The sequence below is a fragment of the Maniola hyperantus genome, chromosome 10 (genome assembly GCF_902806685.2).
Source record: "Maniola hyperantus chromosome 10, iAphHyp1.2, whole genome shotgun sequence".
In the NCBI taxonomy this organism is placed as follows: domain Eukaryota; kingdom Metazoa; phylum Arthropoda; class Insecta; order Lepidoptera; family Nymphalidae; genus Maniola; species Maniola hyperantus.
The window spans coordinates 42,842-60,323 of NC_048545.1; the positions used below are offsets into that span (position 1 = coordinate 42,842).

Genomic DNA, 17,482 nt, shown 5'->3' on the forward strand with positions numbered 1-17,482 from the left:
ATGGAGGAGGCCACCATCGCAGACCATGACATGACCGGTCTGAGGATATTCACAGATGGCAGTAAAATGGACGCCGGAGTGGGTGCAGCTCTCTCGTGCTGGAGGGATGGAGAGGAAACTCTGAATAGGAAGTTTCGTCTCGAGCCTTACTGCACAGTGTTCCAGGCAGAGCTGTACGCAATCCTTAAAGCAACAGAACTGGCTTTAAAAGACAAGGACTGCTCTGTGAATATCCTCAGTGACTCCAGGTCTTCTTTAGAAATACTGAGCACTGGAACCTTCCACCCCTTGGCTTTTGACATTAGGAGAAATTTAGCTCTTCTGAGGGCAAAAAATAAGAGGGTCAGCCTCTTCTGGGTGCGAGCTCATGTAGGAGTGGTCGGAAATGAAAAGGCTGACTTCTTGGCCAGGGAGGCTGTAACAAAGCTCAAGACCAGGCCGGCTTATGACAGTTGTCCAATTTCATATAATATAAAGAGATCTATAAGGGAGGACACTGTCATGAAATGGTCTGAGCGTTACAGGGGGGTGTGACAGCGTCCGTGACCAAGACCTTCCTACCATCAGTTGAAAAGGCACATAAAATTTTGAAGAAAATTAAGCTCACACCCCTTTTGGTCCAAATATTCAGCGGACATGGCGGGTTTTCGGAGTACCTACACAGGTTTAAGTGTAAAAGACGATCCTGGCTGTGTCTGTGACGAAACGGTCGATGAGTCAATATTGCATTTGCTCATCGACTGTGCACAGCACAGCCGAATCCGAGAGGACCTCCACCAACAAATCAGGGTGGAACTGTGTAGGGACTCCGTCCCCGCCATTCTAGAGTGCAACGCAAGTCGAAGCTTATTCCTGCTATTTTGCTCTAAAATAGCAGGAATAGCTATAAAGAGGAACAGAACAGGGTGACAAGGACACAATGTTGTCCAGTATTATAGAATACCACGATTAACATGGGTCCAAATTAAACTGTTCTGTTCCCTTCAAACAGTAGCGAAATTCGCACAAAGTTTGACAAAACTTTAAAAATTTAAAAAGGTCTCTGACATTATGTCAGGGGAGAAGCCGCCTAAATAGAATCTGAAAAGTTCTATTTAATTTAAAAAAAAAAACCTTACCTAACCTAACCTGTCAACGAAAGGAACAGCCAAATAAAAAGTAAGGCCCAATGTTGTTTCGTATTATTGAATATATAAATTAACATGGACGACAATAATATGGCTCTGTTCCTTCCGGTATGAAAAACTTGACGCCATACAAAGTGTAGTAAAAATATTATATATAATAAGACAAAAATTGTTAATAAGATAGTACCAAAGAAAAATGCCTAAAATGTTATAAAATATAGTTGTATAATGTTAATAAAACTGTAACCTGGAATTTATAAAATAAAAGAATAAAATAAAAACCCCTCAAAAATTAGCCAAGCATAGGAAGGTTACCCACCCATCGTACGAAAGAGGATGTATGAAAGAAAGAAATGGTATGAAGAACGAAAGTGCGAGAAGCAAAAATGCGAGAACTAGTATGGAAGAGTAAAAATTTAGAGCACACAAAGTCTCTAATTATGTTAGAGGAACCTAGCCTTACACAATAAAAATATGTAGGTTTTTAAAGTTATTTTATAATTTTTGACAATAAAGACCCCTAAAAAACAAAAAGCGTACAACGGCACAATATAAAAAATGAACTAGAGGGTAAAATAAGCCTTATCCCAAATTTTTGTACAAATCGGTGCTGGACGAAAAAATTCCGAGGTTTTACCATTTTCATAGCTTCCATTGCCTGGACTATATTCTAAAAGACCTAAAACGCCGGGCTTACGTATTTTTCCGAGTTTCGGCGATTTGTTTATCTTGTATGCAAACTGAGGAAAACTAAAGTATACCTAGTAGAGTTCAAGTAAAACAATAAAGTATTGTGACATAAAGTTTTATTTCATCTTATATACATACAATAAAACATTTGAATGTGTAACAACTTGAATCATTCCAATTATTATCTAAATCATCAAACAAACCGATCAACACGTTCGACACGACGATAGACTATAACGAATTATAATTTAAATACAATCGTTTGTAATACAAACATCATTGGACTAGATTGTGGTCGCTTGACGCGCGACGAGACCGGAGCGTGGCAGTGCTACGTGTTGGTCTCTTGTTGCCTAACGTTAGTGCGAGTGATACAACTTCACGTAAATGTAATATAATTCATTAAACGCTCGGTTTACACCGAAACCAAAACAACGAGTACAAGGAATTCAGGAACTATAACTAGATATGACTACAGATACGCTACACGAGAGGAACAGGGAAAAGGCTCGTAGTCAACACGCCCTAAGAAATTGAAAAGTCATTTTGAGCTTCAATATGGAAAATTTGTTAAGACGACTCCACGTATCAAATATTAAGAAGAAAATCACTATACGCTCTGCACACAACACACACACACACACACGCAAAATGAAGTTATCGACTGATACTGATATTTAATTTAAAGGCCTATATTCTCACGATTCATAATTGAATTTTATTCCAAAACTCGTCGAAGCTTGTACAACGTATGTACAGGAAAACGCGATGGACGCTCGTGCGACGAGGTGGGGGGTGTGGAGGTGTCGAGGTTCCGTCGGCCGCAGCTCGCAGGTGAGGTCGATGTCGAGTTTAGAAGCTGGTTCGGCCGAAGATGAAGTTTCCTGGCGCGTTGGCGTCCTCGGTGGCGAAGAACTCCTTCCACAGCTCTTGGAACTCCTCCCAGGAGACGCTCGCCTTGCCCTGCGCAACGAGAACGAAGTATGAGAACATTGTACAATAGCATGGTTCTTCACAAAACAAATCTGTAACCTAGCATGGTCTCAGTATAGGTCTACTTCATATTCTGAATCGATTATAATATAGGCAATATTAACCCCTGAAATGTGTATAATTGTGCATTACAATTCATCTCCTGGGATGTACTAGTGAACGTGCACAAGTCAAATAGGTCACTTTTGAATCCGATCAAATGGAAGGAGTTGATACTGGGGTGCTCCGGTCCAAAGGTGAGAGCAACACCCCGCGGACTTGTGCTTTGTAAACAAGGATGTCTATCGCTTGACGACAATGACCATTACCTTGGCCATATTGCCGAAGGCCGCCTTGCACTCGGTGGGGTCGATGCCGTAGGCGGAGCAGACGGTGGTGAACTCGTCGCAGTCGATGGTGCCGCCGGCGCTGGATGTTTATCGCTTGACGACAATGAGCATTACCCTGGCCATCTTGCCGAAGGCCGCCTTGCACTCGGTGGGGTCGATGCCGTAGGCGGAGCAGACGGTGGTGAACTCGTCGCAGTCGATGGTGCCGCCGGCGCTGGATGTTTATCGCTTGACGACAATGAGCATTACCCTGGCCATCTTGCCGAAGGCCGCCTTGCACTCGGTGGGGTCGATGCCGTAGGCGGAGCAGACGGTGGTGAACTCGTCGCAGTCGATGGTGCCGCCGGCGCTGGATGTTTATCGCTTGACGACAATGAGCATTACCCTGGCCATCTTGCCGAAGGCCGCCTTGCACTCGGTGGGGTCGATGCCGTAGGCGGAGCAGACGGTGGTGAACTCGTCGCAGTCGATGGTGCCGCCGGCGCTGGATGTTTATCGCTTGACGACAATGAGCATTACCCTGGCCATCTTGCCGAAGGCCGCCTTGCACTCGGTGGGGTCGATGCCGTAGGCGGAGCAGACGGTGGTGAACTCGTCGCAGTCGATGGTGCCGTCGGCGCTGGCGTCCTCCAGCTGGAACATGAACTGGCAGTACAGCTGCTGCCACTGCAGCGCCGCCGACGGGTTCTGCGCGTAGTCGTTCCACATCGACACCCACTCCTCCACGGACACCTGCCAACAACGCCATCAACAGTTTAGTTCAATTGTCAGCACTTACCAGCCAACCCGTACTGCAGTAGTGAGTCTAAGCCCTGACACCTGAGAGAGAGCCATTGCCCAGTAATGAGGCATGGGACCTTCGTCCGCTACACCTTCAAACCCATGTTTAAAAAATCCTTTCTTAGTGGATGTCTACGTCATAATAGCTAACTGCACGCCGAATTTCAGCCCGATCCGTCCAGTAGTTTGAGCTGTGCGTTGATAGATCAGTCAGTCAGTTTATATATAAACAAAGCTTGTTTTATGCTTTTTAGTTATCAGTTAGGTATTATTTTATTACCAGTCGGGTATTTTAGTGTTTTTAATTACCTACTTACGTATTGTTTGTTTAAGTATAAGTAGACAGTTTTACAGACTCAAGAGAATCACAATTCCCTAGATGGCGTCACAATATTGCAGATATTCAGCGTACTGCAACTGCCGGGTTAGTCTGTCTGTACGTGTGTATCTGCCACTCATACGTCTCCGGAGAAGCGCAGAGGACGCTCGAGATGGCATCGGAGAGCACTGATCCCTGTAATGGCTTCTAGGACGCTTGTGCGAACAAGTGGCGGATTACACAATCGCTCACTTGCCTTGTAGGCGCATAGAGCCGTCGGGCTCGGCTAATCTGTAACGCTTAGTGAACGTGGAATGTGTGCTCGGTACTTGATGTGATTTGTTGTAGAATCCATTACCACAGTCCACAGGCATCTCGGTAAATTAGTATTATATCAAAGAGACCGATGAAGACAAAATTTATTATAGTCCTAAAAAAATGACTCCTCACGCGTCATTTTAACTCTAGATGGGTCAACTGTCATGTCAAAATTACGGTTCAACTTTAAAGTAAGGACTAAAAGTGTACCTTTGATATGAAATTTGACATCAAAAGTTAAAATGGCGCAAGAGGAGGTAAATTTTACGCGTTATCTTACATATATTTTGTTAAAATATTGAAATCACTTCAACTTTGCAATAATTTATGATTCTACTAATAATATAGTAAGTAGACTCGTTAAATAAGATCAAAAATGAAAATCCATATTGTTTTTTTTTTTGAAATGGTACCCTTTTCGGAATGTATTTTTACTTTAATTTTTTTAACCTTTTGCTATTGACTTAAAAATAAACGTTAGCTTATACTTGATTTTAATGTATTTTTAGTTCACAAAAACTTTTATTTAGAAAAATGGGAATCTCAAGACCGAATAATGCAAAAAAGCCCCCTCTAGTAAGGTCTATAAATCTACTTGAAGAACTTATCTTCATAATATAAGGTTTGAGTAATAAGAAGATATTATTGAAGACCAGTCATGGCTTAGTACTCGGTGAGACTAATGGTCGCGCGTGCCTGTAAATAATACACATGATATTTTGGATTTTTATGTAACCCCGTAGTAAATGGCACGGAAACATGTAAGTGGCCTCTGCGCGGGACCGGCGCGGCGGCGCGGCACCCGCCGAAGGGTCTTTATTCCTCCCCTGACCCCTGACCCCTGACCTACGCATCTATCAAAAAAGGGTCAGGCTTTTATTAAAAGTGACATTTTAATGTTTCTGTATCGCCACCAGTTGCCTCGCAGTGTATATTAGCATTTTTATGAAACGTCGTTGTTATTGTTGTCCTCACATACATCCTACACTCGTAACTATTGTGTGTGTGTGTGTTTGCGATGTTTGATATAGCTAATCTAGTTTGTATGATGTTGTACTTTTTGTTATTACCAATAATTGTTCACCATGTCGGGTATTGTTTTTGTTATTTCCAATTGTTCACCATGTCGGGTATTGTTTATATTATTTCGAACTGTTCACCATGTCGGGTATTGTTTATGTTATTTCCAATTGTTCACCATGTCGGGTATTGTTTATGTTATTTCCAATTGTTCACCATGTCGGGTATTGTTTATGTTTTAATGTATAAAACGGGTACATACCACGATTAATTTTTGTTTTAATTTGTCGATATTTCAACCCAATTGCACGGGTCGTGGTCACGACGGGACTGCGGAGCTGCGAGAGACGAAGTTCGAGCTGTCAAGGGCAGTAGGGAACTACCCTCTTTCTTTTTCTTTTCGCTGGAACTGCACGAGCTGTCGGCAAAATACACTCACAACGTCACTATTGACTTTCGATGTCGTACGATGTTGTCCTGGTTTGCATGATGCTGTCCTGGTTTGCATAATTCTACCACTGGATTCCACATACTTGCTAGTTTCAAACCATCCTCACGATTGAAATTCTGGTGTTTGCGAATTTCAATCGCTTCGCGCACTAGTCTAGTCATATTGTGGCGGTCTGTGGAGAGAACTCGAGGATTGTGGAGTTCAATCCAATGTTTTGTACCTGGCTGTAGGATATGCTCCGCGATCGCAGACTTCTGAGGATCGTTGTTTTGCACCGCTTTAATGTGTTCTGATACCCGAGTTGCTATGGGTCTCTTCGGTTGACCAATATAAGAGCTCCCACAGCTGCAGTCGATCTTATACACACCCGGACACTGGTATGGCAGACGGTCCTTCGGTGATCGCATCAAATGGGCAATCTTTGTGTAAGGTGGATAGACGGATTTTTGGAGTAAACATCCTAAGATGGGTGTTTTCGGGTGCAGAAGTGGAATAAGCCGTGGCTGGCAGTGATTGGATGCGGTTGTCGAACACGAAATGCATAGGAGCTGATGATTAACGCAATGGGAGGTTCGTGAGACTAGTTGCAGCACCGACCTGTCCGTCCCTGTTGGAGTCGGCCCTCTTGCGCAGCCCGTCCCAGATCTTGATCATAATTTCATGTGTTTCAGTGTTCTTGGCGTCTCCAGGTTTCCAGCCTCGGAGGCTGCAGATTTTCTAAACAAAAATAAGTAACTATTTTTAGAAAATATTTCAAAAAGCTCCTGGGTTTTGAAATAGCTAGAACTAGAATGAATAGCGTTTATGAATGCATTCAAGAGGTCTTCATAAATTCTTTTAAACGCTTTAATTGAAATTATTTTGCTGGGCCTTTAATAAACATAAATAATAAAGTTATGTTGTTATTTAGAAAGAACCATTTCCTTATTAATAATTTCCAAAGTCACAATACTTTGTAAATTATTATGGTTAAATAGAGACCAGTTTCAGGAAACGCGCCGCGACGACGACGACGCGCGACGGGGTCGTTTCCGTTAAACATATTGCTTTGGGATTGGTAGGCAAGTACCTTGAATTAAAGTTATTCGTGTTTACAAATTATTTGAGAGTTATAATTTATTAGGAGTAGGACATCCGAGGTTTTAAATTATTTTGATTTTTAAATAAAAAAGACGTTATAGCACATACAAAAGAACTAAAAGCAACCAGAAGGTGGAAAAAGATTAATGTAAGATTTAAGTGAGTTAAATTATGTTTTTTTATGTTTTTTTTATTCAGTAGGTAATTCAAGTACCAAATAGCGGATGTGAAAACAAAAACTTGTTTTCCTCTTTTACGTAGTGTTAGCTTTTTATTTCATAAATTAATATTTGAGGCTATTTGACTAAAATAAAGAAAATACAAAGTCTTCATTTGACTCAAATTTAAATATAAAAAAATATATGTCTTGATTTGAATAAATTCAGTATAAATATTTTTACAAGTCATGATACTAAAATCATAAAGTCTATAAATAAGAACTTTTGGCGGTATTAACGCCCAGTCGATGGTGCCGCTCTAGTTCACATCTGAAACAAAGGAGCTGGCTCGGGTGGTGGGCCTGAGTACCGACCTCTATGGCGAGCTCGAAGTCCTTCCGCTCAATGGTGCCGCTCTGGTTCACATCTGAAACAAAGGAGCTGGCTCGGGTGGTGGGCCTGAGTACCGACCTCTATGGCGAGCTCGAAGTCCTTCCGCTCAATGGTGCCGCTCTGGTTCACATCTGAAACAAAGGAGCTGGCTCGGGTGGTGGGCCTGAGTACCGACCTCTATGGCGAGCTCGAAGTCCTTCCGCTCAATGGTGCCGCTCTGGTTCACATCTGAAACAAAGGAGCTGGCTCGGGTGGTGGGCCTGAGTACCGACCTCTATGGCGAGCTCGAAGTCCTTCCGCTCAATGGTGCCGCTCTGGTTCACATCTGAAACAAAGGAGCTGGCTCGGGTGGTGGGCCTGAGTACCGACCTCTATGGCGAGCTCGAAGTCCTTCCGCTCAATGGTGCCGCTCTGGTTCACATCTGAAACAAAGGAGCTGGCTCGGGTGGTGGGCCTGAGTACCGACCTCTATGGCGAGCTCGAAGTCCTTCCGCTCAATGGTGCCGCTCTGGTTCACATCTGAAACAGAAACGCTGTCAGCGCCATTTCCCCTTCACCGCAAACTCTATTTGCAAGGTTTGAATTGTTTAATGTCGGTGATCGCTCAATATTTCCGTCAAACCAGAACCGATTTCGCTATATACCTACCTAAGTATTTTTCTTTATTTGATATAATATTAAGATCGTTCCATTTTTAATGAAATTCTTCAGTCGTCATAATTTTTGTTATGTAGGTCGGAAACATAACTCGGCTCAGATAGCTTTCATAAGTAGATAATGGTTTAATATCGCCTAGGCGTCTACCTCATAATATGGGCTTCAGTGATTAGACTGAACTTGGATTTCCGTTTCAGCAGCGCAGCGCCCTCAGTACGACATGCACATGTCTGTTGCGACCTTTGCACTTATCATTACGAGATGTGCTTGCGCTCGGCGACAGTCATGCTTGACAACAAGCTATGATGAGGTTCAGCTCGGAGGACGCTCGCCTGGAAGATGCATGGCAAAAGTTGCGCCAAGATACATATTTGAAGTGACATGAAACTTGACTTATGTTGATTCCGAGATGTCTTTAACTATTCTTTTTTCTCTCTCTATTCTTTTTTTTTAAACTATTCTTACTTCTAGGTTAACTTTACTATAGTTTTAGATTTATTCAATTATCATTGCACTTTGAATTTTTTTTTTTGTGTTTTCACTATTTCGGAAAGTTTTAGCTACTTTTTGTATCATTTTAATTATATTATTATGATTAATAATAATTTTTCCATGTACATTGTGTAAATGTGCATGTAGTATTTGCTTTCAAATGATTTTACATACAACGTCATGTAATTTAATTTTAAGTAATTTAAGATCATTTTTGTAAAAATCGCTAGCGAACCTTATTAATAAAAATAAAAATAAAAATAAATCTCACACTATGGACTTTATACTTTTACGTAACATCATATTTTACACCCGGATCCAAACTTCACAGTCAGCGATCGTTCCTCCCGGTGTCGGGGACAATACTCAGAGAGACTTTCAGCTTTTATAAAAATAACGAAGGCCGGCTCTCTCTCTCTGAAGAAGAGCTCCCACTGCACACATTGCCACGGCGCGCGGCGTGACGCAACTCAGAGCACTAGCCCTGGTGCCGACGTATGTCTCAGGCAGAAAGCGGAAGGTACTTTACCGAAGAACACGTTGAACACGTAGAGCAGCTTCTTCCGCCGGAACGCTGAGACGGACATGTCGGTCTGCAACAAACAAAGTGGACACTGTAGCGCGGAACGCATACGACGTTAGCGGAAAACGTAAGAAACGGACTAGCAAAGATAACGTGGCCAAAAACTGATAGAAGAGTAGAGACGGGCGCTCATGGAGGCTACAAACACATCAATAGATAACTCTTGGCCCTCGTCGGCTGAGCCTCCTCGTTACCCATACGAGTGAGCGAGACAGCACAGGAGGACAGGCTTCGCTTCTGTCAGCTAGCACACGACACCTCCCGGCCTTAGAGAGGATCTCTATCCTCTCTAAAAGATAAAGGAGATACTCCAATTTTAATCATCTTTAATTGATAGATTTAACGAACTTCAAAACAAAATTAGAGGCTTTGGCTACAAAATAAAAAGTTATGTCCAAAGCTGTTATGCTCCAGTGTAAAATGGAGGATCCAACTAACTACGCTCTACCATTGCTTCTACTGCTGACTCTCTCCATGCAACGCTAATGATGGTGTACCTTGTGGATACCAGTCCGCACTGTTTGTTATAATACGAAATAATGGCCGGAAGTTTGTCTGAAGTTGAAGATTTAGGTTTTTATAAATCCTGTAGTAACTCTTTAATTTCACGGGAACTAAAGTAGTTTATGTCATTCCCCAAGATGCAAACTGAATGGGATGAAATCTGTACTAAATTTCGACAAAATCGGTTAAACGGATGAGCCGTGAGAAGCTAGCAGATGGATGGACAAATATACACTTTTGCATTTATAATGTTAGTATGAATAGTATAGATTTTTTTTTATTTATTTATTTATTTATTTATTTTTTATTTTATTTAGACAAAAAAAAGCGAATAATTCACACCAACTTCCAGACCAAAGCACTAGACAAAAAGCCGCGACTGGTGTTGGCAGTTTGCAGCCCAAATAGACCGTAGTCTGTGCTAGGGCTGACAAAGTTCATCGACCTCATTCATACTAATATTATATTATATTATATACTATACTATATTTATACTATACTATATATATATTCATACATTACTAAAACTATACTTTATTTGGTGCAACAGTGTTAATGCATACGGAGTTTAGATATATAATTTAAATAGATAGGATAAGTTGTAATAAGTTAAAGCATTCGTTTCAACAGATCTTGTCATAAAGACGTTTAAAATTTTCAAAAGAGGTTTCTAGGAGAAATTTCTTTATATAGAATTTAAGTTTTTTCTTTAAGGATGGGCGCTGGGCACATAAAATCAGATTAGATACCTCCAGCGGAAGGTTATTGAATAGTTTTGGTGCCGCAGCTGTAAAATGTCTACTCGAGAATCCAGACGTTCGTCGGGGAACTGAACATCTTAGTTGCCTTTGCCTACGGTGACTGGGAGTTTGCTCGATTGTGAAGTTGTCTATATATTTTGCCATATACATTGTTATTTGCCAAATGAATATTTTTCTTGGGGTTAGTACTTTACTTAGCTTAAATAATTCTTCCGTAGGAAATCGTCGGTTCTTTTTTAAGATAATTTTGAGATTAAGTTTTTGAGCCTTATTTAGTTTGTCTAGTAAAGTTGATCCACATGAGCCCCAGGCTATAATGCCATATAATATTAACGACTGAGTTAAACAGCAGTAAACTCTTAACAGTAGGTTAACACTCATAATGTTTCTTAAATTATTGTATATATAGCTCAAGCTTCGGACTTTTTTAGTCAGCATGTCTACGTGCTTATCCCACCTCAGATGTTGATCAACAATAATACCGAGATAAGTTGTGCTATTAGTACATGATAATATTTTGCAGTTTGCACAGTCAGACTTATTCAAACAAGAGTGCACTCTAATCTTCGGAGTCTCGGTCGGAAGACCGGCACTGGTGGGAGAGAAACACATACATAAAGTTTTATCATCATTTAAGGTTAGCAGATTATTGTCATACCACCCCTTAGCTAGACGAAGGCCATGTTCGGCTTTTTGGATGGTACTTTCCCACGTCGAGGCTGAAAATAACAAAACAGTGTCATCTGCAAAACATAGAGATTTTGAGTCTGTCTGATTGTCTGTCAATAGCGAACAAAAGTCATTAAGATAGATATTGAACAAGATAGGGCCTAATACGCTCCCCTGAGGGACACCAAATATTATTTCTGAATTGTTTTCAGCGCTAACTTTATTATCAACTCGTACAAATTGTTTCCGATTTTTAAGATAACTACTGAACCAGTTTAGTGCATTTCCAGTGAATCCGTACCTCTCTAATTTTGTTAGCAGTAACTGATGTGAAATGGTATCAAAAGCTTTGGCAAGATCTATGAACACAGCAATTGTTTTATTTTTATTTTCATGGTTCAGTACAATTTGCTTTGTTAATTCAGCTATTGCATCACCGGTTCCTATTTTATCTCTAAACCCATATTGATTATTATATAAAATATCAGTAGTATATGCAATAATCCTGGTTTTCATTATTTTTTCAATAATTTTTGCAGTAGTTGGCAAAAGAGAAATGGGACGATAGTTTGACATTATGTTAGTTGGCCCTTTCTTATGTAGTGGCATAATTATAGCCGTTTTTAAGGTCTGTGGGAATATTCCTGCTTTAAAGCTTAAATTAATAATACATGATAGTGGAGCAGCAATTTCGCGATTCAGTAATTTTAATATTTTAGCGGTAATGCCATCGTGTCCACAAGAATCCGTGTTTTTTAGAGTCCCTATGAATTTACTCACCTCAGCTTGATTTGTAGGCTTTAAGTAAAATACTTTATCTACAAGGGAGAAATTAATTTTGTTGCATAGGGTTTCCTCTGTGACGCCTACAGTATTCAGATGCTTTTGGGCAAGGTCATGTCCTACTGAGCAGAAAAAATTATTAAAAGTATTAGTTATCTTGTTTGGTTCTGATGAAAAATTTAGAATTTGATTATTTATTAACAGATTACCGGCTTCACTTTTAGAAATAAGTATAGGTACTTTCTTGGAAGAGCTTCATCTATTGTTTTTGGTCTGATACTTTGAAGATGGTTTAAGCGAGACAAAACCCCCCTCGCTACGCCGAGCGCGGAGATTTGTTGTATAAAGGCTCGTCTCGCGGAGTGGGTTGCGGGTTGCGGCGCACGGAGGCGCACGGAGGCGCACGGAGGCGCACGGAAGCGCACGGAGGCGCACGGAGGCGCACGGAGGCGCACGGAAGCGCACGGAGGCGCACGGAGGCGCACGGAGGCTCGACTCCCATATCGTATTGTATTTGATGCTCGTGTTGTGAGTGACCCTGAAGTTTCCGAGATATTCACAATGTAACTTCTTCCAACAAAACATTCCATTTTTACATGAAGTTGTGACGAGGAAGTCACAGGCAGCCTGGGAACAACGCGCTGGGGAAGCATCTCGGAGGCGCCGCGACCGAACACACCACCGACCGCCGCCGACCGCCGCCGAGCGATCACACCACCGAGTAGGCCACGCCCCCCAGACTATAAATAGGGCAACGTCCACGAGTCCACGACAGTCTCTCAGCGCCTTCGCCCACTGTGGCCGGTGTGATTTCTCGCTGCTCGGCCGGGTGAAGAGGTTGAGAGACTCCGGTAGCATCCAGCACCGTCCAGGCCTTCAGCCTGCCAGCCGCAGCTACCGTCCGTTCCCCCCGCGCGTCTCGCTCCCCTCCGCCGTCCGCGACGCGATCTGCGTTATAGGCCCGCCGCCGGTACCCGCGTACCGATGTCCGTGTTTAAGAAACCTTCCCTCCGTATATAGAATTGTATGTTGTAGAATTATATAAATTATCATTCCTTAGTAGCCGAATAAAAGCGGTCATGTAGATTAACTGTTGTAAAAGGTAATCTTAACAATTAGAAGTAAATAAATGATTATGTTTTTGTGTGCGATTCGTGTTTGCTTTAAAGACCTCCCGATCAGTCGAAGTCAGGTATAATCCCTATCTCATGTACGTAGTAAGGACGTTGCCAACCCCAACCTCCTTGCTACGTTACATTGGCGCCCACGTAAATAACCCACCGTCCGGGTTCCGCGCCGCGTAAAGAAACTCGCGCCGCGTCCGTTAAAAATAAAATAAAAATCCGTACCGAAGACATAGGGAACCTGACAATTTTGTTACACCCGTATATTTTTACGTAATATTACAGATACAAACCCTCACAGGCGGTGTGATTACCCTCGCTGCTCGCATGTGAGAGTGAATATCTGACCCGCGTGTAACTTACACAAAGACAAGATCGTATTTACACGAAATATTACAGATACAAACCCTCACAGGCGGTGTGATTACCCTCGCTGCTCGCATGTGAGAGTGAATATCTGACCCGCGTGTAACTTACACAAAGACAAGATCGTATTTACACGAAATATTACAGATACAAACCCTCACAGGCGGTGTGATTACCCTCGCTGCTCGCATGTGAGAGTGAATATCTGACCCGCGTGTAACACACACAAACACAAGACCGTATTTTTACGAAATATTACAGATACAAACCCTCACAGGCGGTGCGATTACCCTCGCTGCTCGCATGGGAGAGTGAATACCTGACCCGCGCACAATAGCAAAACACACCACATTGAATAAGAGACACACCCGCGGTGTTGAAAAACAGAACAGATACGAGTCCTCGCAGATAAGTCGGTGCGATTACCCTCGTGTCGACTGTGAGTGCAAATATCTGATCCGGTTATATCTAAGAAAACTTTAAGTACACGAATAAAGAACAACGCGAAATGGATGCTAACTCTTAGCTATTAAGCCAAAGGGTAAGCATCCCATCGTCAAAACAAAAGACAAAGCACACTCGAGATACATACACAATAACCAAAGAACTCACGTCGAAACGCGACCTCACGAGGGGATCAAAGGGGAACGCATAGGGACCAAAGTCATTCAGACCAACCGGGACTCAGATTTTGCAAGTAATCAAAGTTAACCAAAATACAAAAAAAAAGACTAACAAATAAAAATCAAAATCCGTCAAAAAAAAAAAAAAATAATAAGATAAACCGATTACCGGCGAAAAAAAAAAAATCAATATAATAATAAATAATAATAATAAATAAATAAATCAACCCAATACGGCAATGCCCACGGCTTGGATTTATACCCTAAATAAACAAGAATTGAATGAAGAGTTAGAAAAGAGAAATATACAGGTTGCGATAACAAGTACGGTTGACGACTTACGCAAACAGCTAGCCCATATAATCAAAGAGGAAGACAAAACAATACAAAATAAGACAATGTCCAACGAAAACGAAACAAAGGAGTTTGACAAAGCCATTTCCCGATGGAAAATACAGTTCGATACGACAGGCGACGCGGTCGAATTCCTAGAGCGAATAGAAGAACTCGCCGAAACTTTAGGTGTCAATAAAAACAAAATTATTCATGTAATACCGAGATGTCTAACAGGCAAAGCCTCATTATGGTACAGAAATAATAGCCAAGGATGGAGAACTTGGGAGGACTTTACAGACAACTTCAAATTATTTTATTACCCTAGAAACTATGAGAAAAACCTTTTAGAAACAATCATTAATAGGAGACAGCAATTACGGGAAAATTTCGTACAGTACCTAACCGACATGCAAACGCTGTTAAGGAGATACGGAAAACTAACCCCAGAACAACAACTAGAAAGAATCTACGATAACATGAAGCCAAACTACCAATACTATATAAAACGAAAAGACTTCAGTACAACCGAAGAACTAATACAGTTAGCAGGAGATTACGAAAAAATAAACACAGAACGGTTCAAAGAGACAGCAAGAAGACCCACGTATCAACGGAAAGAAAACCCGCCGACCCCAACAGGAACACCTTCCGGAGCCCCGAAGCCTGAGGACCACAAGACTGAAAGAAAACCAATACAGGCCAACTATGACCCACAAGTATGTTGCTGGAAATGCGGCAAGAGAAACCACACAACTCGAGAATGCAAAAACCAACAAGTAATTTTCTGCAGCAAATGTGGATTAATGGGAAAACTAACACGGGACTGCTGTAAAAAGACAGGCGAGGTCCGTTACACAAGGAGACCACAAGCTTACACGACGAACGCCCAGAATAGGGGAGATAACAGAATGTTTATAAACGTCAAAATATACGGAAAAACATTCAGAGCACTGGTAGACACAGGGTCAACAAACACCTACATAAACAAAGAGATCATGGACCAAATTCAGGAAAATATTAAAGGAATCACAGAAAAACAAAACACAATAAAACTAGCTGACGGATCCCGAACAAAAACGAGTAAAGTAATCAATATTAACATAGAAGCAAACGGAAAGAAATTAACACACCAAGTCATATACCTACCAGCAACGACGGTAATGATTATGGGAATGGACTTACTAACAAGAATAGGATTATCCATAGGGTGGACAGAAACAACATGTGAGCAAACAGGTACAGGAAAACTAGAAAAAGAACCCAGTAGTACAAAAAACTTAACAACCGAACAGGAAAAACAGCTACAAACCTTTCTCAACGAAGAGTTTGAAAAAGCCGATAAAAGCCCGAAAGGAAATACATGGGTAAAACACATAATAAAATTAACACATAAAGAACCAATCAAACAAAGGTACTACCCGAGAAATCCAAAGATGCAAGAAAAAATCAATGAACACGTGGACAAGATGCTAGAAGACGGAGTCATTGAGAAATCAAGCAGTCCATACAGCTCACCGATAGTAATGGCTAGAAAGGAAAATGGGCAATACAGATTCTGCATAGATTTTAGGAAAATAAACGAAATAACGGAAAAAGATGCGTATCCGATACCTCAAATAGACGACACATTGGAAAAGTTAAACAAAGGAAAGTATTTTTCGAAATTCGACCTGAAAAACGGATATTGGAACGTTAAGCTAGACGAAGCAAGTAAACCAATCACAGCGTTCACAGTACCGGGAAGAGGCCTATTCCAATTTAAAGTGATGCCATTCGGACTACACTCGAGCGGTGCAACATTCCAGAGACTACTAGACAGAGTAATAGGACCAGATCTGGAACCAAACGCGTACGTGTACTTGGACGACATAATAGTGTGTAGCAAAACGTTCGAGGAACACTTAACTCACCTGAAGGAGATATTTAAAAGAATACGCGAAGCAGGCCTCAGAATAAACAAAGAAAAGTGCGAATTCGCCCGACATCAAGTAGAATACCTAGTGTGACGTTGTAAATTTTGAACTACTAACTAGCGTTTCGCTTTTAATAAAAATCAATTTTGTTCAAAGTATGTTGGTGCCACCTAGCATCAAGGTGCAGAACTACGCGTGGGTCGATGTTCAGAGTTCATTCGAGCCACAATAGATGGCGTTTGCTTCGTTGTCAATTGTCGTAAAAATAAAACAAAATAATTAAATAAAACCATAATATCATTTGTTTATTGTTAAGTCATTAACAAAACGGTTCTTATAATATATCCTTAGGTTCCGCAAATATTCAAAAATGAATTGGCTTCATGATCAAACTAAATGAGAGCGGCCACACTCGGGTTGCGTCTGGCAACACCGATTGGTGAGATTTAGAATTTTTCTGGAGTCAACATGTGAAGACGAATTTTTTCGTTCCAGGAAAATCTCACTCTTTTTCGCCCATGGCTTCGCCTGGGAAAATACAATTGTTATAAATTTAGTCATCCTAACGTATTTCAATGTTTCATCAATTATGGTGAGTGAAAAATCAAGTAATGTGGATTCGACAAAATGGCGGTTTGGTTAGAGAAAATCCTAATTTCATGATTTCCCTTTTCAGTTCCAGTTATTTTACCTTCCCAAATAAATGAGGATAATGGGTTGTGGGTGGACTCCTGAAAGCCATTGGTGGCCAGGAGTTCAATAGGTGAGTTGTGTTTGATCGGGAAAATTCCACGTGTCGAAATTTTCACACAGCACAAATTATAATCTTGTTTTTTCTTTGTTGCAGGGTTTCCGTTTTAGTTTCCGTTTTTAGTTTTCGGTTTTCCGTTTTTTTGCTTTCGTTTTCCGTATTTATTTCTTTTGCACATTCACGTTGGCAACTTAATTCTATGGATAAGACTTGGTGAAAATCTTTGTAATGAAACATTTCGGTTGTGAAGAATCAAGTTAAA

At 41.2% G+C, this 17,482-nt stretch overlaps 2 protein-coding genes across 5 annotated transcripts in view; one reads left to right on the forward strand and one right to left on the reverse strand.

The window, feature by feature from the left end:
* On the forward strand, positions 1–534 carry LOC138402911 (ribonuclease H-like). Its single transcript, XM_069501442.1, has one exon. The coding sequence runs from the start codon at positions 1–3 to the stop codon at positions 532–534; it is 534 nt and encodes a 177-aa protein (XP_069357543.1).
* A 1,382-nt stretch (positions 535–1,916) lies between these two features.
* Positions 1,917–17,482, reverse strand: part of Scp2 (Sarcoplasmic calcium-binding protein 2) — a 90,122-nt gene continuing 74,556 nt past the window's right edge. For 2 of the 4 annotated variants that reach the window (XM_069501228.1, XM_069501230.1), the window contains 4 exons: positions 9,337–9,400; positions 7,640–7,692; positions 6,625–6,744; positions 3,617–3,871 (listed from right to left, as the gene is read on the reverse strand). In XM_069501228.1, coding sequence (XP_069357329.1) covers positions 3,632–3,871; positions 6,625–6,744; positions 7,640–7,692; positions 9,337–9,394 — 471 coding nt within the window. In that variant the 5' untranslated portion in view covers positions 9,395–9,400 and the 3' untranslated portion in view covers positions 3,617–3,631. Of the gene's footprint in view, positions 2,781–3,616; positions 3,872–6,624; positions 6,745–7,639; positions 7,693–8,124; positions 8,178–9,336; positions 9,401–17,482 lie in introns of those variants that run through there. The other 2 variants (XM_069501231.1, XM_069501229.1) reach the window with 2 other exon arrangements.

What these genes read in the sequence shown, in the direction of transcription:
- LOC138402911 (XM_069501442.1), top strand. Translation starts at nt 1, where the DNA reads ATGGAGGAGGCCACCATCGCAGACCATGACATGACCGGTCTGAGGATA.